General features: G+C 39.3%; 1 protein-coding gene across 9 annotated transcripts in view; it reads right to left on the reverse strand.

The window, feature by feature from the left end:
* pcdh15b (protocadherin-related 15b) overlaps positions 1-27,782 on the reverse strand; it is a 1,538,224-nt gene that overhangs the window by 448,447 nt on the left and 1,061,995 nt on the right. For all 9 annotated transcript variants that reach the window (XM_087999065.1, XM_087999066.1, XM_087999064.1 and 6 more), the window contains one exon: positions 23,148-23,318. In XM_087999065.1, the coding sequence (XP_087855191.1) occupies positions 23,148-23,318 (171 nt within the window). The remainder of the gene's footprint in view (positions 1-23,147; positions 23,319-27,782) is intronic.

Raw genomic sequence — 27,782 nt, forward strand, 5'->3', positions numbered from 1 at the left:
GTCGGATCATTAATAGAATAGGGTAGATAACATGACATCTGCAAGACAGAACTTCCATCATTGCAGCCCCCCCCCCTTACAACTGCACTGAAATATCTGCCTGGACGTTGTGCTCAAGGATTCTTGATAGATTACCAGTGCATCCACTATGTCTGTCACTTGTTTTCCTAATTATCTTCATATCATCAATATATCTGACAATAATAAGCTGTGTCTCTTCATCCAATTCAATTAATATAAATTGTTACGGTTGAGGGCTGAACCTTGGGGGAAATATAATGTACAGCAATTTAGAGAGCAATTTAATGATTTTCTGCACTCCACAAGAGTAAGTGTCATCCTATTCCCTCTGCTTCTTCACACTCACAGAACCGCCACTCGCTCTAGCTCTGCTAATACATACCAATTTCATCAAAGTCCATCAACAATAACTCTCAATATTGTATGTATCTCAACAGTCTTACCCATGGTATCCTCCAAATTTATCAGCCCTTCCTGCCCTCTGGACTTCATACTCACTTACTGGAGGTACATTATTATGTCTCCTGCTTATACATCACCATTAATTGTTGTCCTATCCACTTGCCTCATGCAGAATCCCTCTCTCATTGCAGGAGAAATTGATTACATATGTTATTCAACATGCTTTGGTGTGATGCTAATGTAGCACAGTGCCATAGAGCAACATATCCACTTGCTTACTTCTCAATGCTATGAAACAAGACAAGTCACTTGCTTCTTCCTCTGTGTTAAAAAAGCCATACTGGACACAGAGGCTGGCAGCCCCCAGATAAGTGAGTGAATACTGAGATATCAGGCTCAGAGCCATTGGTGCAACCTATTTGAATGAGATCCAAGTGTATCCAAACTGATCTGGCAGAAGCATGCAAGTTATAAATGTCTCTGAACACCAAAGTGAAGTCCTAGTGGGCTGCAATGGTGTGAGAGTTATTCTGAAAATGGCTTGGAGGCATTCAGCCAAAGGTGGAATCTCTCTCAGGCTCCCTTGCACTTTGCCCTCCGCTGCCACTCTGCCTCCCCCTGATCCATGGAAGTTTGAGCTGGGGGAGACTGGGTCACTCATCTGTGGCAAATACACTCTCAATACATGTGAGCCATCTGGTAGTACTCAGCAAACATGCATTGCCAGTGGGTTTTACTTCTGAGCAGGCTCCTGCGGTGTCAGCTGCACAACCAGGGAGTGCACTAACATGTAGCAGGAGAGAGAGAACAAAGTAAAACAATCGAGGGTACATTGGTACCATAGGTGAAAAAGGCTCATAGATCACTCTCAGCTTCTGCATTAATGTTCCTGACGTTAACGTTTATGTGTTTGAGAGTTTCTCTATAGAGGCTATAGACACATCCTTTGGCAGCATTTCTTGGCCTCAGACAAGGCTCCCGGGATGGAGGTCTGTGCTGAGAGCCTACTACAGCCCTCTCCCTCACAGCTTGAGTCATTTATCCTGTCCATTCCAAACATACTCACTGCCATTTCCTTCCCCATTGTTCACTTCTGATGTCCAACATGATGGAAGGTGACAGTGAGTGCTCCTCTGCCAGTGGCTTCCAGCATTAGCCTGATCATGCCCAGTCAGCCCTCAAACACTCCCATACTCTTCCTACTGGTCTATCCCATCAACTTCACACTTCCCCAAGTCCAAACTCAACTCTTCTACGTGCCTCTCCACCCCCTGGAATATGAGGTGATCATGCCTGGCGATTTAATTCACTGCAACCCCTCCTTGAACCTATGGTGGTCCTGACCATTGACGACCCTTATCCAATATTACAGTCTTCCCAGCTTTACTGTATTACTCCCTTACAAATTCCGCTGCCCTCTTCACAATTGGATTTGTAACTGAAGGCCTCAGGGCCAGAGCAACCTGCCAATGCTTAATCCTGAGGCAATGACTACACTTGTCTTCTCACCGTGCCCCCCAACCCCCCCCCCCTCCCCCTCCACCGCCCCTCCCCCCTCCCCTTTCTTAGTTTCAGTGGACAGATCTGACACACTAAATGTGACAATTCCTTTGACTGAACTGCTCTGACCAAATATGCTCGGAACCTTCACTGATGCCAATACACCTACCTCAACACCTTAGCCCAACCCCTCCAGACTTGCTGATACGGAGCTAATGGACCCCCATGACTTATTCGCTGGATCACAGAGGCATGGGCCACTTAACCAGGAAAGCAGTGACCAAACATATGATAAGGCTGTTCCCTTGATATGGGCAGCTGCTTTGGCTTATTGTGTCAGAATCCCCTGCCTAATATGTGCTCCCATGAGGACTACAGCAAGGTGTGTGCCTCCTAGACTGAGGGCTACTTTGCAGAAAGGCAAGCATTGCCAGGTAATGCACAGCAGAGATGTTGTGAGCAAACAGGTGGTGTTAAATGAGGGGGTCATAGGAGAAAATAACCCTCTCCAAGATGCAACCTAGCCCAGTCTTCAAGTTGGATTTCAGGCTTTGTGCACAACGTATACCTACTGCAGCCTTCCATGCATGTTGCTGGTGTTCCACTGCAAGTACACCGCTTCCAGAACACAATATTTGGGAGTAGTAGGAGTGTCAGGATGGTAGAGTTGGGCTGGTAGATGCCAATTAGGTAAAAACAATGACTGCAGATGCTGGAAACCAGATTCTGGATGGGGAGAAAGTAGCATAGAGTACAATAGGTGAGTGGGGGAGGGGATGAAGGTGATAGGTCAGGGAGGAGGTTTCTCCCCACCCCCACCCTCCTCTCATTTATCTCTCCGCCCTTCAGGCTCTCTGCCTGTATTCCTGATGAAGGGCTTTTGCCCGAAACGTCGATTTTGCTGCTCCTCAGATGCTGCCTGAACTGCTGTGCTCTTCCAGCACCATTAATCCAGAATCTGGTAGATGCCAATGTCCATGTCCTTTGCTACAATTTGATCATAGGCAACATGGAGATCATTTGGAGCAAGTTACAGGCTGGATCGGCCAGGTATGAATTCAAATTTCCTTATTGAGTTTGCCGGCATCCAGCTTTTTGAAGAGTTTGTTAAGATGGGAGGTTTTATATATTATGAGATGAGTTGTTGTGTTAGCGATGTGTTTAACAAGTGTTAATCCATGACAATTAGTATCTTGCCACTGCCTAATGAGAATTCCACTTGTGAAAAGCATAAAAGATGGAGCAAGATTGTCTCTATGACAAAATTACTGGCTTTCTTGTCCAATTTTGCTACACCTTTTGCCATAATCTCTGTTGTTCAATGCTTTTTAAGATTCCATCCATCAAACCCATATCCAGCAAAAGACAAACTCCTCTCCCTACTGTGTGTAAAATGTCATGGAACACTTTATTATTGGCCAAGCAGAGGACAGATGAGCGAGAGTCTAGAGCATTTGAAATCTTTGAATCTGTTAGTGTAGCAGTTTTGTGGAGGATCAGAGAAGGTACAGCAAATTTTGTTTCAACCAACACATTGTGAATTAGTATACTCAATTATCCAGTAAAAATTACATTCCTCAAATACCACAAGGTTCACTGTAGTATCCAGTCCAAATTTTTAATTTGTTTACCTCATTGGAAATGTACATGTTGTTCAATCAAACAGCTGCACAAAAAATTAACAATTAATTTAATTTTGAGTCAATTTCTCCTCAAATGCTGTGATCTACCATAATGTCCAAGTAGTCAGTTGAGAGTACAATTGAGAAGACTCTGCTGAGAAGTTCCATTTAAGGCAAAATTGCATAATTATTTATGTGACTTATGCTGCAAATAAAGTGTAACAGTGATGTGTACACCCCTGCATTACATGTCTATTACTTAATGTGTTATTACATTGATAAAGTAAACCTCTTGATTTTCCAGAATATTTGGTCAACTGGCACTCTCCTGGTCCCACTGGATAATAAAGGGTTTGCTGTATCAGGGAACATCAGAGGAGAATTATCAAACATCATAGAGGAATTACAAGTCTGAAAGGAGATGAATAGTATATCTAAATATCAGGAGAATCAAATGATTCAGCTAACCATAACTTCATTGTTTCACCATAACTTCATTGTTTCACCATTATGATGGATATGAGGGAGGATCACATGTATATCAATTGCTGCACAAAAGTCAGCACCAAAGCTTCAGGGGAAGCTTGTGTGACAAATCATCTCCATCATTTGTGGAGGTATGGTTGAACAGATTTTGACTTTCCCCACATCACATTCAAAGACTTCTGATCTGGTACCAGATGAATCAAAATCATAAAATGAAACCCATATATTTATGTAGCTGTGTTCACGACCTCAGAACACCTCAAAGCTTTTACAACCAATGAAGCATCTTTGAAATTGTCACTGTTTTTATTAAACTTTGCCTGTAGCCAATTTTCACAGCTCCAGCACCCACAAAGAGAAATGTGAAAATGCTGTTTTAGTGATTTTGATTGAATGATAATAATTGGCAGGACATCTGCTGTAGGGGATAGCTCGCCAACTGTTCTTCAAAATAAAGGCGTCGGATCATTAATAGAATAGGGTAGATAACATGACATCTGCAAGACAGAACTTCCATCATTGCAGTGCCCCCTTACAACTGCACTGAAATGCCTGACTGGACTTTGTGCTCAAGTCTTTGGACTGGAACTTGAATGCACAATGTTCTTTCCCTCAGATTTCACTTGAAAATCAGGATTCAACATCAGCCATATGATTAAACGGAGAATGGTTAATTTGTAGTAGGCACAAATTGTTCTGCTGCACCGGGGACGGAGGATATTATTTCTTAGTTAAGTTAGAATCTCAAGCCACAATGCTTGTCAAATTTTTCAACGGCTGTTTCAGACTTTGTGGTTTAAAACAAAGGATGTATTTGGATATATGCAATGCAATTTGGACCATCTACGCAAATAAACAGATGGTTGACACTTGAAGAACAACTTGAACAACTAAGAACAACTTGAATTCAAAACAGGTGGAATAGACTTATGATGTGGAGGTGCTGGTGTTGAACTGGGGTGGACAAAGGTAGAAGTCACACGACACCAGGTTATAATCCAACAGGTTTATTAGAAATCACAAGATTTTGGAGCACTGCTCCTCCGTTTGGTGAAGTGACATCACCTGATGAAGGAGCAGAGCTCCAAAATCTTAATTTCATGATAACTGTTGCACGATAACCTGAAATGCAGTTAGTCCAAGGAGATGCAGATGGACACCTGAAAATATAGATCGACTCATCTTTGAATTACCAAGGACTAGGCATTGTGGCCAGACAATTACAAAAGCTAATTAAATGATCAACTAGAAGGCTATATATAGTGAAACAACAGAAATTTGGAATACTGGCATTAATTTGTCAACCTTTGCTCCCATCAAGTAAGGCATCTGTTATGTTCTAAAATGTACCTTTAAACCTTGAAAATGTATTAAGATTTCCATGGTCCATCCAAAACAGTTTTTTTGATTGGTTCATATGGCTGTGCACTCAAGTGGGGGTAGGAGGGAGAGAAGTGAGATGGAGAGAGTAAACAAATGCTAATTTTAAATTTTTCCCTCAGCTGCACTCAGCAAGGCATATTTTGCTGAACTTTCAAAGTTCTCAGCTTTAGTGAAATGCAACATTCATTCATTGGGGAAATTCAGTGCTCCTACAATGCATGCTCACCTGAAATGCCTATTCTTTTCCCTCCTCTGTCTTTTGCCCCTCCCACGAGATTTTGTGCACTTGATTGGGAATAAGAGATGTGTTTATTCATGATACTCCAACCACTGTAGACTTGATGAACCAGCTGTCTTTTTCTTGACTGGCAATTTTTGTAAACTCAGTGGTTGTGAATTATCCAGCAAGATTCTGTATGACTTATTATCATCATAACTCATTTACAATTTACAAAACTAAACCAGTTTTGAGTTATCCATATTGCTTCAGGATAACTTATTCGCCATGCAAACTGGTGACTACCGGCTTTCTAAACTGCAGACACCTACTGCTTATGGAACCTAGTGATGCAAACTCTAGGCTATACATTAAAATGAGATTCATTAAGAATAATCAAATGTGATCAAAGTGCAATAGCAAGTGGCTGCTTGACATTTCCAGCATATATTTCTCAATAATGGAAATTACAGCATCCTCTGGTCTATTGCACATATGTTGGTCCTGCGCAATGGACTGAAGATTAATTTTATTGTATTACCTCTTTCCTCATAACCTTTAATACTTTCCTTGTAATATTTATCAAATCCTTCTGTTAATGTTAAGACTCAATTAAATCCAGCATCTGTGGTAATGCAATCCCTACTCTAATAACATCATTCCAAATATTCTAACCAACTCCTTTAATCTTTCAATTCCAGAGGATTTAAGAAATTTACAAATAACAAGCAACTAAACCGAATACAGAAATGCCAAACATTATTTTACCTACAAATTCTATCACCAATGAAACCAAAATCTTCTATTGGAATTTTTTTTGCATATCACTTTTTCCAGCATTTGTTTCTAAACTAAACCCACCTGGAGATTATATTTTGAGTTAATAAATATCTGATGTTTAAAGGCATTATTTATTAACAACATTTTTGCTCCGATGTCAGAAGTTTCAGAGTTCAAGCCCCACATTGAAGACGTGAGCATATAATCTGTGCTTCAATGCAATGCTGAGTTACGTTCTGATTTCAGGAGTTCTGCCTTTCAGATGAAGCCAAGGTAAGATAAGCTGAGGCATATTCTGCTCTCTGCAACCATTAAAGATACAACAACATTATTTTATGAATAGGAGAGATAGAGTCATAGAGTCACAGAATTATACAGCATAGAAACAGACCATTCAGTCCAACTCATCCATACTGACCAGATTTCCTAAGTAAATGTAGTCCTATTTGCCAGAATTTGGCCCAAATCCTTCTAAATCCTTCCTATTCATATACCCATCCAAATATTTTTTAAATGTTAAAATTGTACAAGCATCCACCATTTACTCCGACAGCTCATTCCACACATGTCCCAATCTCTGTATAAAAACATTGCCCCTTAGATCCCTTTTAAATCTTTCTCCTCTCACCTTAAGTCTATGCCCTCTAGCTTTAGACTCCCATACCCTGGGAAAAAGACTTTGCCTTTTCACCCTATCCATGCCCCTCATGACTTTTTAAGATCTTGTCATGTTCTGGCCAACATTTGGCTCAAACAGCATTTAGAAACAGATGATCTGCTCATATACTTGTATTTCTTCATGTGAAACCTTGTTAAATGCAAATTGGCCACCATGTATCCCTACATTATGACAATTACTCGACTTCAAAAATATTTCATTGGTTGTGTATTTTTGTTTTAAGGGCATCCTGAAGTCACAGCAAGCATGATTTCACGGTATTTATTCCTTCTTCTTTTCCTTGGTTAACACTTCTAAGCTGTCAGAAATGTTTTTAGTCTCAAGCTGCTTCTGAAATGTTGCTGTATGTAGATTAGCTGTCACATTTTCCAATGTAACAGTCACTGTTCTTGAAAGGAATTCATTAAAGGCATAATTCCATTCTTAAGCACTCACAAAGGGAACAATGTGTTTATATTGTACATGTACTGAGAGGTGAGGGTAAAACAATACAGTCCTAAATTCTCCAAACTGGGATTTTTTTATGATTGTGCATAATTAACTCTTACATGAGAAATGCACTGAGATACACCACATTCTGAAAAGTGTCAAGGCAGTTGAATGAATGTGTGTTTTTATTTGCCGAGAGAAATCAGAGTTAACGTTTTGGGTCGAGTGACCCTTCCTCTGACTTCTCTCCGTAGAGGCTGCCAGACCAGTGAACTTTTCCAGCAATTTTCGTTTTTTGTTTCTGATTTACAGCATCCGCAATTCTTTCTGCTTTTATACGTTTTTATTTCCTCCTCTGAAACTCTGTCTAAAATTCACTTTCCTCACCAGAAGGATATTTTTGTTTAAAGAGTTGCCATGTTATTATTTCCATATTTTGACTTTGTGACTGTCCAGCCTCTTAACTAATGAATTTTTGCGAATTGCTTAACTTTTACCCATGTACCCACTCAGAGGTTTTCTGTGCTATGATTAAGAACTCCAATATATGCAACCTGCTATTTGATCTAACAGAATAATCCAACAGTTTTATAGGGAACTTCAAAATGGTTCTGCAGTTATGTTTGCAAATTATAAGAGATGAGATTTGGAATGTTAAGAAGATAATATAAGGCAATGCTGCAGGGTGAGGATATGGTATTGAGAATTAAAGTGAGAGGATGACTCAAAACATAGAAAAATAAGGGTCAAAGTATGCACAAATGGTAGAATTAAAAGACAGAATTCAGAAGGCAAACAGATCCCAGGAGTGAATATCCCACACAGTAAGTGTTGCTGGTCAACCAGTGGCTGGGTCCTCTTTTATTCAATAGTGTCATAGAGGAGGCCAGTGGCTGCTGTTAAAAAAACAACTTCCACATCTCCCCCTATATATGTACACACATATATACATTTGTACATGGACACTCACACACATATATACACACCACACCCTAGGTTTCAGCAGCACTATAAACTCAGGACAAATGTCAGTGACTTATCATGGGCTTGGAGATTTCTCTCGTTGGGGGCTGTGGAGAGACAGATTGGTCAAGCCTGGCTGCCAATGAGCACTCCTATGTCCTGTAATGATCAGGAACTGAGTGTCTTTAATTGAGGGACCACGCTCCACTTTGTCCCGTTCCCCTGGAGACAGAGCAGTGGTCCTTAAGTAGCCCTTCCTTATGTATTGAAGGATCACACTTAATGGCAGGCAGACAGTCAATCATGCAGCCTTCACCAGAATAAAATTATGATGGTGTGGAAATGCAGTTTGGGTATGCCACTGCCCCATCTACTGAAGTGGCCTTCCTACCTCCAATCTCTCAGAAGATTCTGCACTACATTAGCAATTTAAAAATACAACACTAAAGTATTTCAAAATTAATTTCAAACCAAGATCAGTAGGTTATTCAATTCACTTTATCACTATTTTAGCTTTGACTTATTTCAAGTGGTTTTTGTGTTTGGTGTACACATTTTTTTCTGAACCAACATTTACATTTCTACTGCTCACTGCATCCATTAATCAATGTCAGCATGCTCTGTGTTGGACCTGCTGTTCTGGAACTAACAACTTGTAAATTTAAATCTTCATGATTTTCATACTTAGAATACACACACTGTCATTTTCTTTTTTTTTTCAAAATGTTAAGGACATCATAAAGGCAATGCTGTTTTCTTCAAAGACATCAATCAACAGGAAGAGGATTACAATACATCTTAGAATCTGTAATGTTAAAGATTGTTCAATTAAATAATACCCAATGTATTCAAGCTAAGTCTTCACAACTCAGGCTCTACAAAATGACTAATTTTATCATTTTTAAGCTTTAACTGATGATGCTACATTTTAACTGTAATCACTCTCACATAGAAAGGTAAATTGGGAATTAAACTATAACTACTCCAGTTACATAAACCAGTATAAGCATTAACATCAACAGAAAATGAGTGAAAAAGAAATTATTAATGGCACAGGGAAACTAAACTTTCACCAGACTAACATTAACCAGACATTTCACATTTAAGATTAGTCTTTCAATTAAGTAATTAAAATATGAAAATATAAATATAAAATGTGTAAATGTAAACACAACCTAAGTCTGATTTATTTGAACACAATAGATTTGCCTCTGTTCTGTTAGGAAGTGTTCTATTCCCTGAAAATTAAGTATGCAGGTTGCTGAAGTTACTCTCCAATAAGTGACTCGAAGTCTATATATACTGTTTTAATAATCTTCATCCTCCAGTGAGAAAATATACTTAAGAACACTGAGGGTTGAGTTATATGACATATATTCCCTTTAAGTATAGTTCCCCGGTGCCTAGGATTGACCAATTTCCTTTAATATCCAGATAAAAGGGTCGAATTTATAATATTTTTCTGCCGGCATAGGGCTTTGTTCACTCTGAATGCATATCAGAAATTCAGGAATTCTAGGCCTTGCACAATTTTCTCTCTATCAAAATTAAATTAAAGAAAATTCTGTGAGGTTTGCTGACCTCTGGGCCTGATGATTAAACCTGGCAGAGTTCTGCATCAGGAATACAAATTCATAATATCCTCCTGATGTACAGAAGTATCACATTTTCATACATTAGTTCCTCACATCATCACAAAAAGCTGCTAACCACAGAAAACGAAATAGGAGATAGTAAGTGATCCCTGGCTTGAAATTATGCATTTCTTAAATTCAAAAATAGTGATGCTTAAAATGGAACAGTACGCCAAACTAATAAAGGATAGCAAATTGAATTCTGCAAAAAATGAATCTGTGTTAGGCAACATTGATCAATAGTAAAATATTAGTATATAGAATCATAGAGATGTACAGCATGGAATCAGACTCTTCCATCCAACTCATTCCATGCTGACCAGATATCCTAAATTAATCTAATTCCATTTACCAGCATTTGGCCCATATCCTTCTAAACCCTTCCTATTCATGTACCTATCCAGATGCCTTTTAAATGTTGTAAGTGTACTAGCCTCCACCACTTTCTCTGGTAGCCCATTCCATACTTTAAATGTTATTGCCTACATAAAGAGTAATAAAAATCCAGTTCCCCAAAAACAAAAAAAAGAATTGCAGATGTTAGAGATCTGCAACAAACAGAAAGTAACCACCGAAAGTGCTGGAGAAACTCAACAGAAGAAACATCTGTGAAGAAAAGAAGAGTTCATGCTGCGAGTCCAATGACCATCAGTTCAGACAAAAGGTCACTGGACTTGAAACTTTAACTTTTTTTCTCTCCACAGATGCTGCCAGATCTGTAGAGTTTCCCCAGCATTTTTGTTTTTATTTATCGAGTTAGCCATTACTTTAGTTTCCAATTATATTGATGATTGAGGAGACATCAGAAATGATTTTCAACTACTAGTCACCTGAAATATGAGCGTCTGGCAGGTAAAGGTCAGACACAGGTGAGATCTCAGCCACCCATTTGTTGTCCAGGACCTTTGCAATGCAGAAAGGCTTGTAAGAGTATGAGGAGATTTTCCGCGTGTAATAAGTAGGAGGCTGCTTATGAATAATCTCTTACTGCCCTTGCTTGCAGTAGGTCAGATTCCCAGTGATCTGGTGATTGAGAATATAGATGCATTTGTTTTTGCTGCAATGGTTCACATGTTGAACTAAAGATTGGCAAATTAAATGTCTAAGGTTGATTTGTAGAACAAGTGTGGCTACTGCAGTATAAACCTGAACGCTCATCTTACATTGAAGAGGAACATAAATCAATTCACGGTAATGCAACAATCAGTATAACTGTACCATACATCATCATATCGAGCAGCAGATACAACCCAAACAGGGCAATAGCGCAGTACCAGTAGAAGATAAACCACTGAGACACACAATTCAACAATAGTAATCATTCAGAAGAAAACAGAGGATTGTATAAATTATGAATGGTAGCTGTCTTCTACGCTATGCCACATGGCTGTAAATTGTTATCACTAGATTTAGATAAGTTTCAAACCTTATAAACTTTAGTTTCACAGTCTGTGATAAGATCCGAGCCTTTTAACTGTGTTTCAATTCCATAACATCTTATCTCAACAATGCCCTTGTAATACTCTCCTATGTTGTACTCGTCAGCCAAGACATGAAATCCTTTAGCTTAGATCATTCAACTAAGTGGGATCAATACAGCAAGTGATACTTTCAATTAATGAAATGAACTAGATCCTGCATTAAATCACAATATATTGTTTTTAAAGGTAGGGCTAACAAATTAGTCCAGGCATTGCACATGGCAAGTCAAAGGTTACATAATGTGAGAAAGGCACTGCAGTGTAAATTTTGAAATGAGCAAAATATTGAAGGTGCTGAAATGAAATTGAAACAACTGTTAAAAATCTGCAGCAGGTTATACAACAGCTATTGGGATGAAGACAAAATCAACGTTTCAGATTTTGGGGAAGGTGATGGCTGAGTCGTCTCGTCATTGGACGAGTAATATTCGGGAGAACCTGGTTCAAATCCCACTATGGTAAATAGTGAAATTCAAATTCAATTTTTTAAAAATCTCAAACTAAAATTGGAGTGATGACCATGAAATCATTGACAATGGTTGGAAAAACCCATTTGGTTCTCTAGTGTCTTTTAGGGAAGGAAACTAACACTATTACCTTGTCTAACCTCCATGGGAATCCAGACCCAAAGCAATGGGGTTGGCATTAATTGCAATGGCAAGCCACACAGTTGTATCAATGTCTGGAAAGGAAAATAAAGCAATTGAACTAGACAAACCACCTAGCAGCTATTAAGGCACCGGACATGATGACTGCAAACACAGCCCTGTTGACCCTTTAAAATTCTCATTGTCAAAATTGGGAGAACTGTTTCACAGACTAATCAAGGAACAGCCTGAAATAGTCACACTTACAAAATCAGATGTTGCATACAATGTCCCAGATAAGACCATCACCATCTCTGGATATGCCCTGCTACAAAACCAGGACAGGCCCAGCACTGGTGGTATGCAGACAAGAGGGTGTTGTCCTGGGAGTCCTTAACTTGACCTTGGACCCCATGAAATCTCATAGCACAGGTCAAATATGGGCAAGGAAACCTCCTGCTGATTACCACTTTGTTCCCTTCTCCCTTCCACTCCCACCACTACAATCGTAGCCCTTCAATGGATGAGTTAGTACTCCACTGTGTTGAACAGAACTTAGAGAAAGAAGTGAGGGTGGCAAGGGCACAGAAAATACTTTGGGTAGGGGACTTCAAAGTCCACCACCAGAAGGAGCTGGGCAGCACCACCAATGACTGAGCTGATCAAGTTTTAAAGGACATAGTTGTTATAATGAGTTTGCAACAGTTAGTGAGGAATCAACAAGAGGGAACTACATATTTGACCACATCCTCACTGACCTGTGATGCATCTGTTGATGCAAGTAAGAGTGACCACTGCACAGTCCTTGTGGAGGAAAAGTCCTGTCATCCTGTTGAGATGACTCTCCATTAAGATACGTGGCACTATCACTATGCTAAATAGGATAGACTTTTGAACAAATCTGACAACTCAAGACTGGGCATCCATTAGGTGTTGTTAGCCATTAGCTACAATCAAATTGTACTTCAGCACAATCTACACCTTATGGTCCAGTGTATCCCCCATTCTACAATTACCATCAATTTAAGTGATGAACTTAGTTCAATAATGAGTGCAGGACAGCATGCCAGGAGCAGTACCAGATATAGCTAAAAATGAGGTGCCATCTTGAAGAGAAACAGGACTATTTGCATGCCAAACAGCATACGCAGCATGTGATAGATAGCCAAGTACAGGAGATTTGTTATAACCCAAGCAGCCATTTTGTCACATATTAAAAGCCTGGAATCCATTTTAGTTTTCATATTAGTGTCTGTTTGTGTGTTCCCAGGCTCAGTGAGATGGCTGACCTTGTAGCTGTACTAGCACCTGATAGTGAACTCTTTCCCAGCATGGGAATGTTCTTCTTTTACAAGGATCTACTATTATGCTAACATTGCTCATCACATACTAACCAGCACTGACCAGACAGCTACGTGACTGGGACTAGTAACTGGGTTGATTGTCCACTTACTCATTATGTTTCAATTAATAGTTTGTTAATTGTTAAATGATTGTAACCTATATAACCACACAACTCGCTGTATCTCGTCGGAGTGACTTGTGACTATCGTGGTCAACTTGCCTCTCCTCGTGAACTCACGAAATAAACAGTCAATAACTCAAGGTTTGTGTGGCGTGAGTCATTCTCTTTAATTCAGATCGGTACGAGCGAGTCTTAGGCTGAATATTTTCGTCCCAATCCCCCACACTAAGTAATACCATAACCAATGAATCAGATTTAAACTCCACAGTCTTGCCATATCTCATTGTGAATGCTGGTGGACAATGAAACTCACTGCAAGAGAAGGTTCCACAAACATCCCAATTCTCAATAATGAGGTAAGCCAACAAAAAATATAGCTGAAGCATTGGCAACAATCTTCGACCAAAAGTGAATGGTCCAACTCAGTTTCCTCCAGCAATCCTCAACATCAAAAATGCAAGTCTTCAGCCAATTTTTTTCCCTCCACTTGATATCAAGAATCCGCTGGAGACACTGAATACAGCAAAGGTTATGGACTCTGATAAGATTCCAGTAATATCACTAAGACTTATGGTCCAGAATGCTACACCCTGAGCCAAGCTGTTCCAATACAGGCGTCTACCCAACTAGGTGGAAATTTGCTCAGGTATGTCCTGTAGATAAAATGCAATCTGGCCACTTCATGCCCCAAACGTCTACTCTCAATCCTCAGTAAAGTGATGGACGATATCAACAATGGTACTATCAAGCCTGCTTACGACCTGCTCATCAATAACCTGCTCATTTTGAGCTCTACTCAGCTCCTGAGCTCATTACAGCGGACAAAACAGATGAATTCCAGAGGTGAGGCAAGAGTGACATCAAGGCTGCATTTAACCAAGTGTGGCATTAAGGAGCTCGAGCAATGTGAATCTGAGGAAAGGCTCTCCACTTGTTGGACTCATTCCTGGCCTAAAGGAAGATTGTTGTAGTGGTTGGAGATCAATTATCTCAGCCACAGGACATCTCTGAAGGAATTACTCAGGGAGTGTCCTAGGCCCAACCATCTTGCTTCATAAATGACCTTCCCTCCATCATAAAGTCAGAAGTGGGGATAATTGCTGATTATTGTATAATACAGGTACTAAAGCAGTCCATGCCAAAATGCAACAAAATCTGGATAACATCCAGGCTTGGGATGATAGTTGGCATATTACATGTGTGCCACACAAGCTCTAGAAATGACATGTTCCCACAAAAGTGAATCAAACCATCATCTTTTGACATTCACCATCACTGAATGCTCCATTATCAACATCCTGGGGATAAATATTGAACAGAAACTGAACTGGACTATTCAGTATAAGAGCAGGTCATAGGCTAAGAATCCTGCTGCAAGTAACTCACCCCCTAATTCCCCAAAATAAAGATAAAGAGAAGTGAATTTTAAGGTTGCATTAAAAACAAAAAAAAAACTCAAGCTTGTCACAACTAAAAACACTTACAAAGTTATGTTGTATTCACTTTCCTATATAGACCAAAAACTAGAAAATAAGTAAGGATCTTAGAAGAATTATGGTAATGAAGACATACGCTCAGAATTTTACATAGATCATAACAAGAGGTGCTTGAAATTGCAAGAGTTAAAAAACAACTCCAAGGACAGAATCTTCACAAGGCCTGAACAACATGGGATTTGCTGAGTCATTTGAGTAAATATGGAGAAATCAGAAAAATTAGATAATTGACCTTGAGAGAAAAAGTCAGATTCTGCAATCAGGTTTTGGATAGTGAGATGAAAGTCTCTCCAGTAAATGGCAAGAGGCAATTGGATTAGGTTTAGATGCATTAGCATTTCATTAGTATCTAAAATGAAACAAGGAATTGCAGATGCTGGAGATCTGAAATAAACAACTAAACATTAAAACTCTGCAGGTCTGACAACATTAATGGAGATGAAAACTTATTGAGTTCTTTGAGAAGGTGACCAAACAGGTGGCTGAGGTAAAAGCGGATGATATGGTGTCTATGGATTTCAGTAAAACATTTGATAAGATTCCCCAATGTAGGCTGTTGCACAAAATAAAGAGGCATGACAGTGCGTGGGGATTGATGGGAAATGTTCATCCTGGAGTTCAGTTACTCGTGATATACCGCAAAGATCTGTTTTGGGTCCACTACTGTTTATCATTTTTATAAATAACGTAGATGAGGGCAGAGGATGGGTTAGTAAATTTACGGATGACACTGAGGTCATTGGAATTGTGGATAGTGCCGAAGGATGTTGTAGGCTACAGAGGGACAGAGATAAGCGGCAGAGCTGGGCTGAGAGGTGGCAAATCGAGTTTAATGCGGACAAGTGATTCACTTTGGAAGGAGCAACAGGAATACAGAGTACTAGGCTAATGGTTAGATACTTGGAAGTATAGATGAGCAGTGAGATCTCGGTGTCCATGTACATAGATCCCTTAAAGTTGCCACTCAGGTTGACAGGGTTGTTAAGGAGTTGAAACTTTATTGCTGGAACAGCACAGCAGGTCAGGCAGCATCCAGGGAACAGGAGATTCGACGTTTCGGGCACAGGCCCTTTTTCCCTGGATGCTGCCTGACCTGCTGTGCTGTTCCAGCAATAAAGTTTCAACTTTGATCTCCAGCATCTGCAGACCTCACTTTCTCCTCGAGGGTTGTTAAGGAGGCATATGGTGTTTTAGCTTTCATTATTAGAGCAATTGGGTTTTGGAGGCACGAGGTCATGCTACAGCTGTACCAAACTCTGGTACGGTCACACTTGGAATATTGTGTAAAGTTCTGGTCACTGCATTATAGGAAGGATGTGGAAAGAGTTCAAAGGAGATTTACTCAGAAGTTGCCTGGTATAGGGGAAACTCTTGTGAGGAAAGTCCGAGGGACTTCAGGCTGTTTTTGTTAGAGAGAAGAAGGTTGAGAGGTGACTTACTTGAGACACATAAGATAGTCTGAGGGTTAGATAGGGTGGACAGTGAGAGCTTTTTTCCTCGGATGGTGATGGTTAGCACGAGGGAACATTTTTTTAAATTAAGGGGTGATAGATATAGAACAGATGTCAGAGGTAGTAGGAGTGTGGAATACACTGGCTGTGACAGTAGTAGATTTGCCAACTTTAAGGGCATTTAAATGGTCATTGGATAAACATTTAATGAAAATGGAATAGCGTAGGATAGAGAGGCTTCAGATTGGTTCCACAGGTCGGCGCATCCTTGAGGGCCGAAAGGCCTGCGCTGCACTGTAATGTTTTATGTTCTATGTTCTATGAAACAAAGTTAGTGTTTTAAGTTCTGTGATCCTTTTCAGAACTAGAAACAGCTAGGAAAAGGTAATATGTATACCAATGATTGAGGGAGAAGGCGTGAGCAAATAGGTGCAGAGGGAGCCGAGAAAGAGAGAAAAAACAACTTGTCATGTGGGAACAAGCATCCAACTTGAGGATGAGTCCAGGATGCATCTTTGAATTCCTCACTCACTTTGCACCTACTCAACACTGAATACACCTCTGCCTTGCATTACCCTTTTGCAATTTGCCTCCGCAGCCAGAGAGTAAAGTCTTACAATCCTTCTGTTTTGCCTTGCCTTTCAGTGCAGGCACAACACCAGGAATGGTTGTCAAAAGTGATCCGTCAAGGAGCTGTTAGTGAATGGTACAGCATTACATCGCTGTTACACTTGAACCATGTGCCAGCAGCACAGGTGTCAAACCAATGACATATATGTTAACCAAATGCCATGCCTCAAAGTCTAAGGGGAGACGTTACCACAAATAACAGGAAAGGATTCATCTGTGGATCATCACAAAGATGATCCAAGGTCTTATTGCCTGTCCAAGGGCATTTCCTTTCAGCATGAACTATAATTGTTCTTTGACAATGCCATTCTTGGGTATGTGAGTGGTGAGGGGGTTGGGAACATAACATATCAGAAATCATAAACATTTCCAGTCTTCCACTGTAATTGCCTGGTATGGCTTGTGTTGCGTTCAACAGAATAAGATCCCTATGTTAATGGTACATGCAGAGGCATTCATGGCCCACCTTATTAGAGTCTTCCACGTCCCACTCTTTTGAGGACTGTGTTAAACCATCATTAGTGAGTGATGTGAATGCTGACTGATCAGATTTCTAGGGATCTATTCTATTTTGGATATTCCCCACACAGAGTTTGTTGGAACTGTGGCCAATAGATCCATCACAGAAATAGTTATTATTGTTGTGGGGTAACAACGTGAAAGAAAATTGAGGAGAAAGTTGCATCAGCAAATCCAAGACCAGCAGCAACCTCCAGCAGCTGCCAAAGATCCTCCACATGAAGAGACTGTAGCTGAAGGTCCTCTCAGGTGTGGAGGTAATACAGGGGCACCGAATCTATTACCATAGATTTCATTTTCTCCAAATGAGTGAGGTACAGTATCACCACAAACTGAGGATGTCCTAGGGCACCATCAAAGAACGATGGCAACTGTTAGAGCAGGGCAGGCGAACTGAAGGAGATGGTGCCCATCCTATCCTAGTGGTCAACAAGGTAACAGTCACACTGAACATTTACACAACTGACTGCTTTCAAGGATCCATTGGAGACCAGTGCTCGATCTCACAAATGTATCATGGCTGCTACCAATGCAATTTGTATCCAATCACACACCCCTTCAATTCACTTCCCTGTGATGAAGTTAGTGCTACAGCAGGAGGCTTTTCATTATAGCTGACTTTGTTCAGGAGAAGGCCACTGCACACTTTATGCCACTGCACCATATTGAGAGTACCATATCATAATGCAGTTAATTTCATCAACAGAACTGGCTTCCATTCGATGAGTGTACAAGTCAACTCTGATCACTAACACTACAACTTAGCCTGTGCTGTGCACCCAAGGAGTTCTCATTATGTCTACATCATTGAGTGAGGCTGAAGATAGGTAGATTGCTGTCAATACTTTGGTCTGGTCCATTGTGGAGCACTTGATGGACCTCCTGAAGATTAGCTTCTCGTACTTGGATTGGTCTTGAGGGACTCTGTAGTACAGAGACCAGCTTCTTGTGCTCCGCACAATTTGAGCAGGCAAACAGGAGATGCGATCAACTCTGAAAAGCTGGGAGAAAAGCGGCAGCCTCCCGAAGAGTGAGATGAGGTCATTGAGCAATGGAACATCATCTTCTGCAAATAGAATGCTACAGTGTTAGTCACAACTGGCCACCCAGGACTTAATTAACATAAATCCAATAGATTTGAGCTGGATGCATTGATCACTCATTGATTGTAAGCTTATTGTTGATTTACAGGCAAGTAGCCACTGTCTGTAGTTTTGCTTTTTTTACCACTTTTGTTGGAACAGAAATGCTTTCAGCCATTTGAAAGCTTAGGTTGCAAGTTTGCTCACTGAGCTGGTAAGTTTGTTCTCAGAGAACAAACCCACCAGCTCAGCAAGCAAACTTATAACCTGAACCTCAAGCTAAGCTACAAATCTTCTCAAAAATCACATTTGAAGGCTTTCTAGTATTTGATGCTCCCACAATAAACAATGAGAAGATGTTGTGCTGTTCTGGCATTAAGAACTGTGTAGTACACCCTTAGGAAAGATGAGATAAGACTAAGGACAAGCAACTTGCGTAGCTCAGTTCTCAAGACATTTTGAATGTGCAGTTGTATTTGCAATAAAGTGTCAGCCGCACTGTTTATGTGCCCTCAGACACATTTGTTCTTCATTCCCTTCCATCTATTTGCAATACAAAGGGCAAATCCTGGTAAAATTTAACCAGATACAAAGCTGGACTCTTAAAAATGTGCTGGCACAAGAAATCTAGGGTGGTCCCAAGCATGGTGACTAATCCAGCCATTGTGAGTTGACAATAGTCGTAGCAGGGTGCTATAGATGGATGGTGCATTGATAACGAGGTAAGCTGAAGAGAGTAGCATGAGGAAACACACCAGATGAACCTTTTAGTCCTTCATATAGAGAAATCCTTCATGAAACTCACTAAAATTTAGTCTAACATCTATGAATGTTTGTATTCTTGCCATTTGATCAGAACTGAAAAGCTACAGAATTCATCTGCGGAGGACAAAGTGAAGGGCAGCTGAAAGGGGTCGAGCTAGGTGTTTTTTTGTTGTTGAATGATGGACTTCACAGTGTAGTGCAAGTGAGATACAGTGGATGTGTGAAGTTGGCATTAGACTGAAGAGCATGCCATACCATGACAGCATCTCTCCTGTAGGAACAGCAGCAGCTGTGACTCAGATAAGGGACCAATAGTATTTCATTTAATTCAGTTTCAGCTGCACTTTATTTGACTACTCTATGGTGTGCAGCTGCAATTTTCACTTTTTAAATATATTTCACACAAGTGTTCTCCATCGTAATCACATTCCATTCAATTTCTCCGTCGCGCAAAAGTACATAAAGAATAAATGTAACAGGCCTAATATAAATTTTATCTGCAATTCAAATACAAAACTGTGTTGCCTGAAACTGATGATTCTGACAGTAATCACACATAATTACAGATTGCAACAGAAGTCACAGAATAAAGTACAGTGAATAATCATACAGTTTGCAACTGAAGCCAAAAAATCAGTGGTATCAGGATCAAGTAATCAATAGCATTTTACACTCATTTGTATTCTTGGCTAATGTTGTGGACTGTCACTGGTTCCCATTACCATGGATGTCAGTGTGACTGACAAAGAAGTTTCAAAGCACTAACATACTAATAATTGTGTTTTGTTCAGTTTTGTGAATATTTACTCAAAACCAAAACCTGTGATATGATCTTTTTCTCTCGCATGTGGGTGAGTTTTAAAACATTCCAGATATGAGTTAATCTTTTCATTCTATAAGGCTTCATTCTATTCTTTAGACTTGCCTCCATTTCATCTGTTGTGACAAAGCCATCTTTCATTTTAGCACTTAAAATATGTTGTCCTTATGTAGCACTTAAAAACTGTACACCACAAATTCCTCTCCATTATGGTTTTCAGGGCCCTCAACCATGTCTATTCCATTTCTCACACTTCACTCCTTCCCACTCTCCTTCCATCCAAGAACCATGTGGTTCCCTTGTTTTTAGCTTCCATCCCAGATGTTTCATATTCAACAGATCATCCTTGGCCACCACAAAACACATTTTTCTTACTGTCCTTTTCCTTTCAAACTTTCAAAACAACTAGTCCCTCTGTGACATCCTAGTTTATTCTTCAATCATCCACAACACTCCTTGTAGTACAGGGGAGGAAACATGAACACTTTTACCTTTTCCTTACTACCATCTAGGACCTCAAACAATTCATCCAGGTGAAATGACAATTTACTGACTTCTACTTCCTTGTAACAAATTCTAGTTAGAAAATGATAATATGGCTCAAATACAGCCTACTTTATAATAAGAAGACTGAACATCGATTGGTAACTGTTTTCTGCAACATCTCAACTCAGTCTGCAATGGCCACCTGTCATTGCAATACATTTCCTCACCGTCTCCCACTTCATCTCATTTAAACTTCTGTTACCTTTGTTCTTCTACTACAGTCCAACATGACCTTAAGGAACAACACCTTGCAATTCAATTATACATTTTATAATCTTCCGGTCTCAACAATGAACTCAAAGATTCATAATCATTTTCCCCAGTCATTCACTTTGCAGTCATTGATTAGAATTCAACTATGTTTTATTACCATCCCCTTTTTCCTTGTTTCATTTTGTCATTTAGTCTTCTCCTGTATTCCACATGATCACAGATCCTCACTTGTTTTTTTCAGCACTCCTTCCCTCTTTTACTGGTAGTCCAATTGCTTAAAAGGGGAGAAAGTGAGGTCTGCAGATGCTGAAGATCAGAGTCAGAAAGTGTGTGCTGGAAAAACACAAGCAGCATCTGAGAAAATGGTCCTGATGAAGATCTTATGCTCGAAACATCGACTCTCCTGCTCCTCAGATGCTGCCTGACCGGCTGTGGTTTTCCAGGACCACATGTTTTGTCCCCTTGATTTAAGTTATTGACACTTACCTTTCCCAATTTTGAGAAAAAGGTCAATAATAGATATCGTTTGACCTGCTGAGTATTTCCAGAGTTTTTGTTGTGCTAACCTTTTCATTCTTACATTGAACTGCAAATCAGTTGGTGAGAACAAAAGACAGTCTGAAGGGAATTATTTCTAGCACCTGTACAATGATGCACAGTTTGACTACCTTGAAAAAAATAAGCCCAGAGATAGCCAGACATTTTACCACTCTCATTCTAACATTGGAAATAAGGAGTAACATGGTTAGTTTCCTGCAAAAGCCTTTGAGCAGTTTATCACAAAAGAAAAATGCATTAGAGTTTTCCAAAAGACCAAAAATAACTACTATAAAGGGCTGTGCACTTATTTTCCAAATGATACCTCGTACAAATACAGCTGTAAATGGCATTTCTGATTTGTCTACACCTATATCGCTCTCTAGTTATAAGGACTAAGGTATTACATCCTCCAAAGTAATGTTACTTTATATCAGAGGTGTTAGCAATATGAAAAAGAAGTCACCAAAAACAGTGCACACTGGGCATTCAAACAGCCACATATTTAACAACATTACAGGTTACATGTATTTTCCTAATGTACAGTCCAACATAAACGCAAGGAAGTCAAAAGTGGATAGCTTATCTTATTTCAGACCAATGTGATTTTTCATCCTAAAGCCATTCATATAAGAAGTTTAAAATAGTTAGTTAACCTGAAGGAAAGATTATTGGAAAGCTAATAGGATCAAGATAACAATATTTTTATTTCTTCTCCAGCTTCTTCATTCTAAATAATGTGGTTATTTGGAGTCCAGACTCCAGCTGGAAGTCCAGATAAAGTCAGAGAGATCAAACAAAGAAATATAGTCACAAAAGAAGTAGCCTAAGAATTGGTAATCCCAATTTTAATGACATTATTTTCAAGTTTTCCCCTTAATTTGACACACTTAAATTTGCAGATTTTAGTGTGAGCCCGCTTTCTAGCACAAATAATCAGAATTTTCTACTTCAGTTGCTTATAATGGGTATAGACTCTGCACAGGGGATTTGCACGTCTTCTGCCCAAGATTTTCCAATTCTTATGTTTCAAAAATCCTTGCTATCCATCAGGGCGTTGAAGTGGAAAATATCAACAAATATTGCTTCTGTGGAAGAGCTGTACATTAAATGTTGAATTATTCTCTTTTGAGAAATTTTACAATACCCTCAACAATACATTATTGTTTTTTTCACTTCCACATTAATGAGTTAAACGTATTACAAATATAGGCTACTTAATTGAAATTGTAAAGCTTTCATAGCAATATTATTGGTGGAAATTATTTCTGGTAAGTAAACTTCACTTCCATTATGAGAGCATGAATGACTAATTAAGACAGGCATGTAACATCTCAGTAATTTATTTACATTAAAGTGCTCAAAGCAATTCCCTCAATTTTACCATAGTGCTTGTGCAGTAGAAAACAGGTGAGGTGAGATCAGGCATGTAGACTTACCGGCTCCGTAAGCTCAGGCAAACTGGCCTTGTATGTAAGAGGACGACAATCCCTCGTATTATTGACCAGTTCACATGGAAGGAATTTTGGGCCAAGATCATCTCCATCAAGTACATCAACTGTCAATGTTGTTGTGCTGGTCCTTCTATTATTTGGATTTGGAGCTCTATCCTGTGAGTTAAAGAAAAAAACATCAGAACATATTTCACTGAGTTAACAACACAGAAAAATGCCACTCATTACACCAGTCTATGCTGGTTACAATACACCACATAACACTGTCAAGCACATCTCTTCAATCCAATGTTCCTTCTCCACCTACTAAAATTCTCTTTTATCGATATAGGCTTTTTTTATTTTTGATACAGCATTATTGCCGCTAATTATCAACCAGTAGAGCTGTAGCAAATGTTGAAATTGGATGATATAATCATTTATTTGTGTGAGAGTATATGCTGGTTAACTTCACCTGGCTACTGTGATTCATGTGTCTATAATTTTCTCTTTCTGATGAGTTAATTGTAATCTTTTTTTTACTTGCTTCCTACTGTGTTCTTGTCAGCTCACACAAAGAAAAATGACCAAAACTGAATCAATCAGATGCTACAATGTAAAATGAACCAAACAGAAATATATTTCTTATAGTTGTTATGACAGTTGCCACCCAACACAATCTAACACCATCTGCATTATACAATGTAATTACGAAATAGCTACTTGTGCAGTGCAAATGTTTCTTTTATCTCTCTGAGCATCTGTAAGTTATATTCTTAAATAACACTTAACTTCTAATTGAAGGCCAAAATTGACCTCCAACCTCAGTCAAAAATCTGGATAAGATCTACAATTTTCCTTGGTCTCCACATTGACCCAGAAAACTGAAAATCATTAAAAAATGTGATCGACCTCTGAATGTGATTCTAAGCAAAACATTCATTTCTGACACAGTCAGAAATGAAGATGTATCCAGTCTTCAACATGTTGCCTCTAACTCATCCAATATTTAATGGAACTTGGGAACGGGAGTAGACCATTCAGCCATCGAGCCTGTTCTGCCATTCAATAAGATTGTGGCTGATCTGCGGCCTATCTTCATCGATCTGTCTGAGGCCCATTACTCTTAATAAAAATAAATCTGCCTCAGATTTAAAACTAAGAAAAAAGATTTAACATTCCACTGCCATTTGTGGAAGAGTGTGTCAGACATCTCCCACCCTTGGTGTGCAGATGTGCATCTTAACATCTCTCCTGAATAGTCTGGCCCTACTTCTCAGATTGCTCCCTCATCCTAGAATTCCTAGCCAGTGGAAATAATTTATCTATAACTACTTTGTCATCCCCTGTTAATATCTTGGAATGCTCATCTCAATATTCAAAATTATCACATGACATTGCTGATCTTATTAATTTTAATTCTGAGAGCAAACGAAATATGTTGCAATATAGAAGAAAGAAAATTATTTTAGTTTGATTATCAAGACAATGATCTATATAACAGTAGATCCTGGAGAACACATTGGTAGACAGGCTGATCCACTCTCAGCACCTACATCTAATAGACAGCAGGAGAAATGTTTGTTGGATTTTTAATTGCACGCCTAGAGACAGCAATTACAGCATATATTTCTTTTGGACAATCCTGAGTGTGTGAAGAATTCTGCTGACAGCTGTTTGTCAGTCAGACTCTCAGTGTGGAACATTTCTGTGAACTTCACGATACGTATTATTAACATAGAGAGCTCTGTTCCTTGTATACAGAAGAACATGTACAACATTGGGCCAGATTCAAGTTAACAAAATAGGCAATGCCCATTTGCTGGTTCATTTCTCGGGACAATTCCCCAACTAATCAGAACAATCCTACATGTTTTAAAATAATGTTAAAGTAATAGCTAGTCACAACCAAATTACTAATTAAGTTAAGCAAAGCAGGATGAATCTTCCAAGCCGTCCATTGTCTTTTTGTATGAAACTTTCATGTTGAATCATGTACAAAAGAGGTTTGACTGACATTTAAAGAACCAGAAACCCAACTCTGAGAGTGACACACATCAAGGCAAACGCCTTAATGAGGTCTAAGAAAGAGGAGCTAGTATGATAGTTGTTGCGTTAGTTTTAATTTTCCAAAATGTGTTAGGTTCAGAGAAGATTCCTTTATAATTGAAATAGTTATTGCAACTCCTTTACTCAAAAAGGGAGAAAGCAGAAAGCAAGAAACTGCAAACTAATTATCATCTAATTATCAGTTTATCATCTGTCAAAGGAAAAATGTTAGAAACTATTCTTAGAATCAGGATAACTGGGCACTCAGATAAATTCCGGTAATCTGGCATCGCCAACCTGGTTTTGTCAGAGTTAAATCAACTAATTTGTTAGAGTTCTTTGAAGAAGTAACTTGAACCGAGGATAAAGGAGAACCAGTGGATGCATTGTACTTAGATTTTCAGAAGACACTTGATAAGGTGTCACATCAAAGGTTATTGTTTTGGGGAAACATATTGGTACGGATAGGAGATTGGCTGGTTAACAGGAAGCAGAATGTATCAGGTTGGCAGGATGTCATCAGTTGTCATCAGGGTCAGTGCTGGGGCCCCAACTCTTTACAATTTTGACAAGAGACTTGAATAAAGGAATCAAAGGTATGGTAGCTGAATTTACCAATGGCACAAAGATAGGCAGGAAAGTGAGTTGTAAAGAGAACATATGAAGCAAACAAAAGAATAGAGACAGGTTAAATGAATGACAAAGGCCTTGTAAAGGGAGTATAATGTAGGAAAGGGTGAAATTCTCAATTATGGCAGAAAGGAAAAATGTGTATTACTTAAATGTTGAGAGCTAGCAGAGACTTGATTTGAGAGTGATCTGAGTATCCTATTGCATGGAGCACATTTTGTTAGTGTGCACGTAGAATCAGGAAAGCTAACCTTATGTTTAATTGTGAGGGGATTGACTGTCACTGTAGAGATGTCATGCTTCAGTTACACAGGACATTGTTGAGACTGTATCTGCAGCAGTGTGCATAGTATTGGTCACCAAACATACAGAAGGATGTTAACACATTGAAAGCACTTTAGACAAGGTTTACTTGATGACTGCCCAGAATGAGTGGATTGCTTTATGAGGAAAGGCTAGACAGACTGGCCTTGTCTCGTCTGGAGTTTAGAATAGTCAGAGCCGACTTAATTGAAACACAAAATCCTGAGGGGATACGATCGGGTGGAGGTCTAAAGGATGTTTCCTCTTTTGGAAGCATCTAGAATTAGAAGTCATTATTTAAAAGTAAGAGTCATCTATTTATGACAGAGATAAGGAAATAAATATTCTCTCAGAAGATTGAAAGTCTTTGAATTCCCTTCCTCAAAAGACAGGGGATGCAGAATCTTTAAATACTTTTAAGGCAGAGATAAATAGATCCTTGATTATCAATGGCATGAAAGATTATCTGGGATGCGCAGGAATGTAGAGTTGAGGTTGAAAATAGATTATCCATGATATTATTGAATAAACTCAAAGGAACAAGAGGCCTACTCTTATCTCGTGCTCATATGTTTGTATCACAGCAAAAGCCAAGAAATAGATACATTAGTTGTAATAAATCAAGAAGGTATTCTCTTCTCAAAGTGAGTAACTGAAAGAAACAATTATGTTTTTTCACAATATAGTTTGGTCTCTCCAGTCCAGGGAGCTCCTTTAGCAGTGAGGCTGAGCTGACATGAAACAATGTCTGTCATGATGAATACAGTCTGCTACCTCACCAAGAACATAACTTAGAAACCAGCCTTCGTGTATCCATAGTCAGGGCTGATAAGAAGGAGCCTCATGACCAGCATACTTAAACCAACTGTCAAAAAGATGGTAAAAGCTATTTACACCAGAGCTTTGGAATCTGTAGCTAGGTGTCTTTGCATCTAAAATGGCGCCATGAGTGGCATCCTGTAAACTTTCCACTGTACTCATTTGAGTACAGGTGACAATAAAGTTAATTCAATTCAAACCTTCCCTTTCATTAGATATAATTACATGATTATGGGTGGGCATAGTAGCTCAGTGGTTTGCACTGCTGACTCACACTGCCAGGGACTAGATCTTGATTCCACCCTGGGATGACTGTCTGTGCAGAGTTTTCACATTCTCCCCATGTTTGCATCCGATTTCCTCCTACAGTCCAAAGATGTGCATGTTAGGTGGATTGGCCATGCTAAATTGCCAATAGTGTCTTGGGATGTGTAGCTTAGGTAGATCAGCCATGCAAAATGCAGGGTTACAGGGGTGTGGTAGATCTGGGCGGGATGCTCTACAAAGGGTTGATGTGGACTCAATGGTCTGCTTCACACTGTAGGGATTCTATTCCATTCAGTCATTTCATGCAGCAAGATAACAGAGTTGAGATACAGGAGTTGGGAACCTCCAATAAATGGAGAATTAAATGATTAAGTTACATTAAAAATAATTGATATGGGGTTTACCAGCTACTTAAAAAAATATAAAAAGGACAGTTGTGAGTGGGAGTTTTAGACATACAAGGGAGGGTTCTTGAGGTGGATCCATTCGAGTCACTGCTTAACATTTCAGCCAACTTAAGAGGAAGACTTCATGGTCACAGAGTCTGAATGATCGAATTGTTCAGCCTCATAA

The sequence above is a fragment of the Chiloscyllium plagiosum genome, unplaced genomic scaffold (genome assembly GCF_037043375.1).
Source record: "Chiloscyllium plagiosum isolate Xiang-an unplaced genomic scaffold, Cpla_swu_hap1 HiC_scaffold_22, whole genome shotgun sequence".
Taxonomy (NCBI): Eukaryota; Metazoa; Chordata; class Chondrichthyes; order Orectolobiformes; family Hemiscylliidae; genus Chiloscyllium; species Chiloscyllium plagiosum.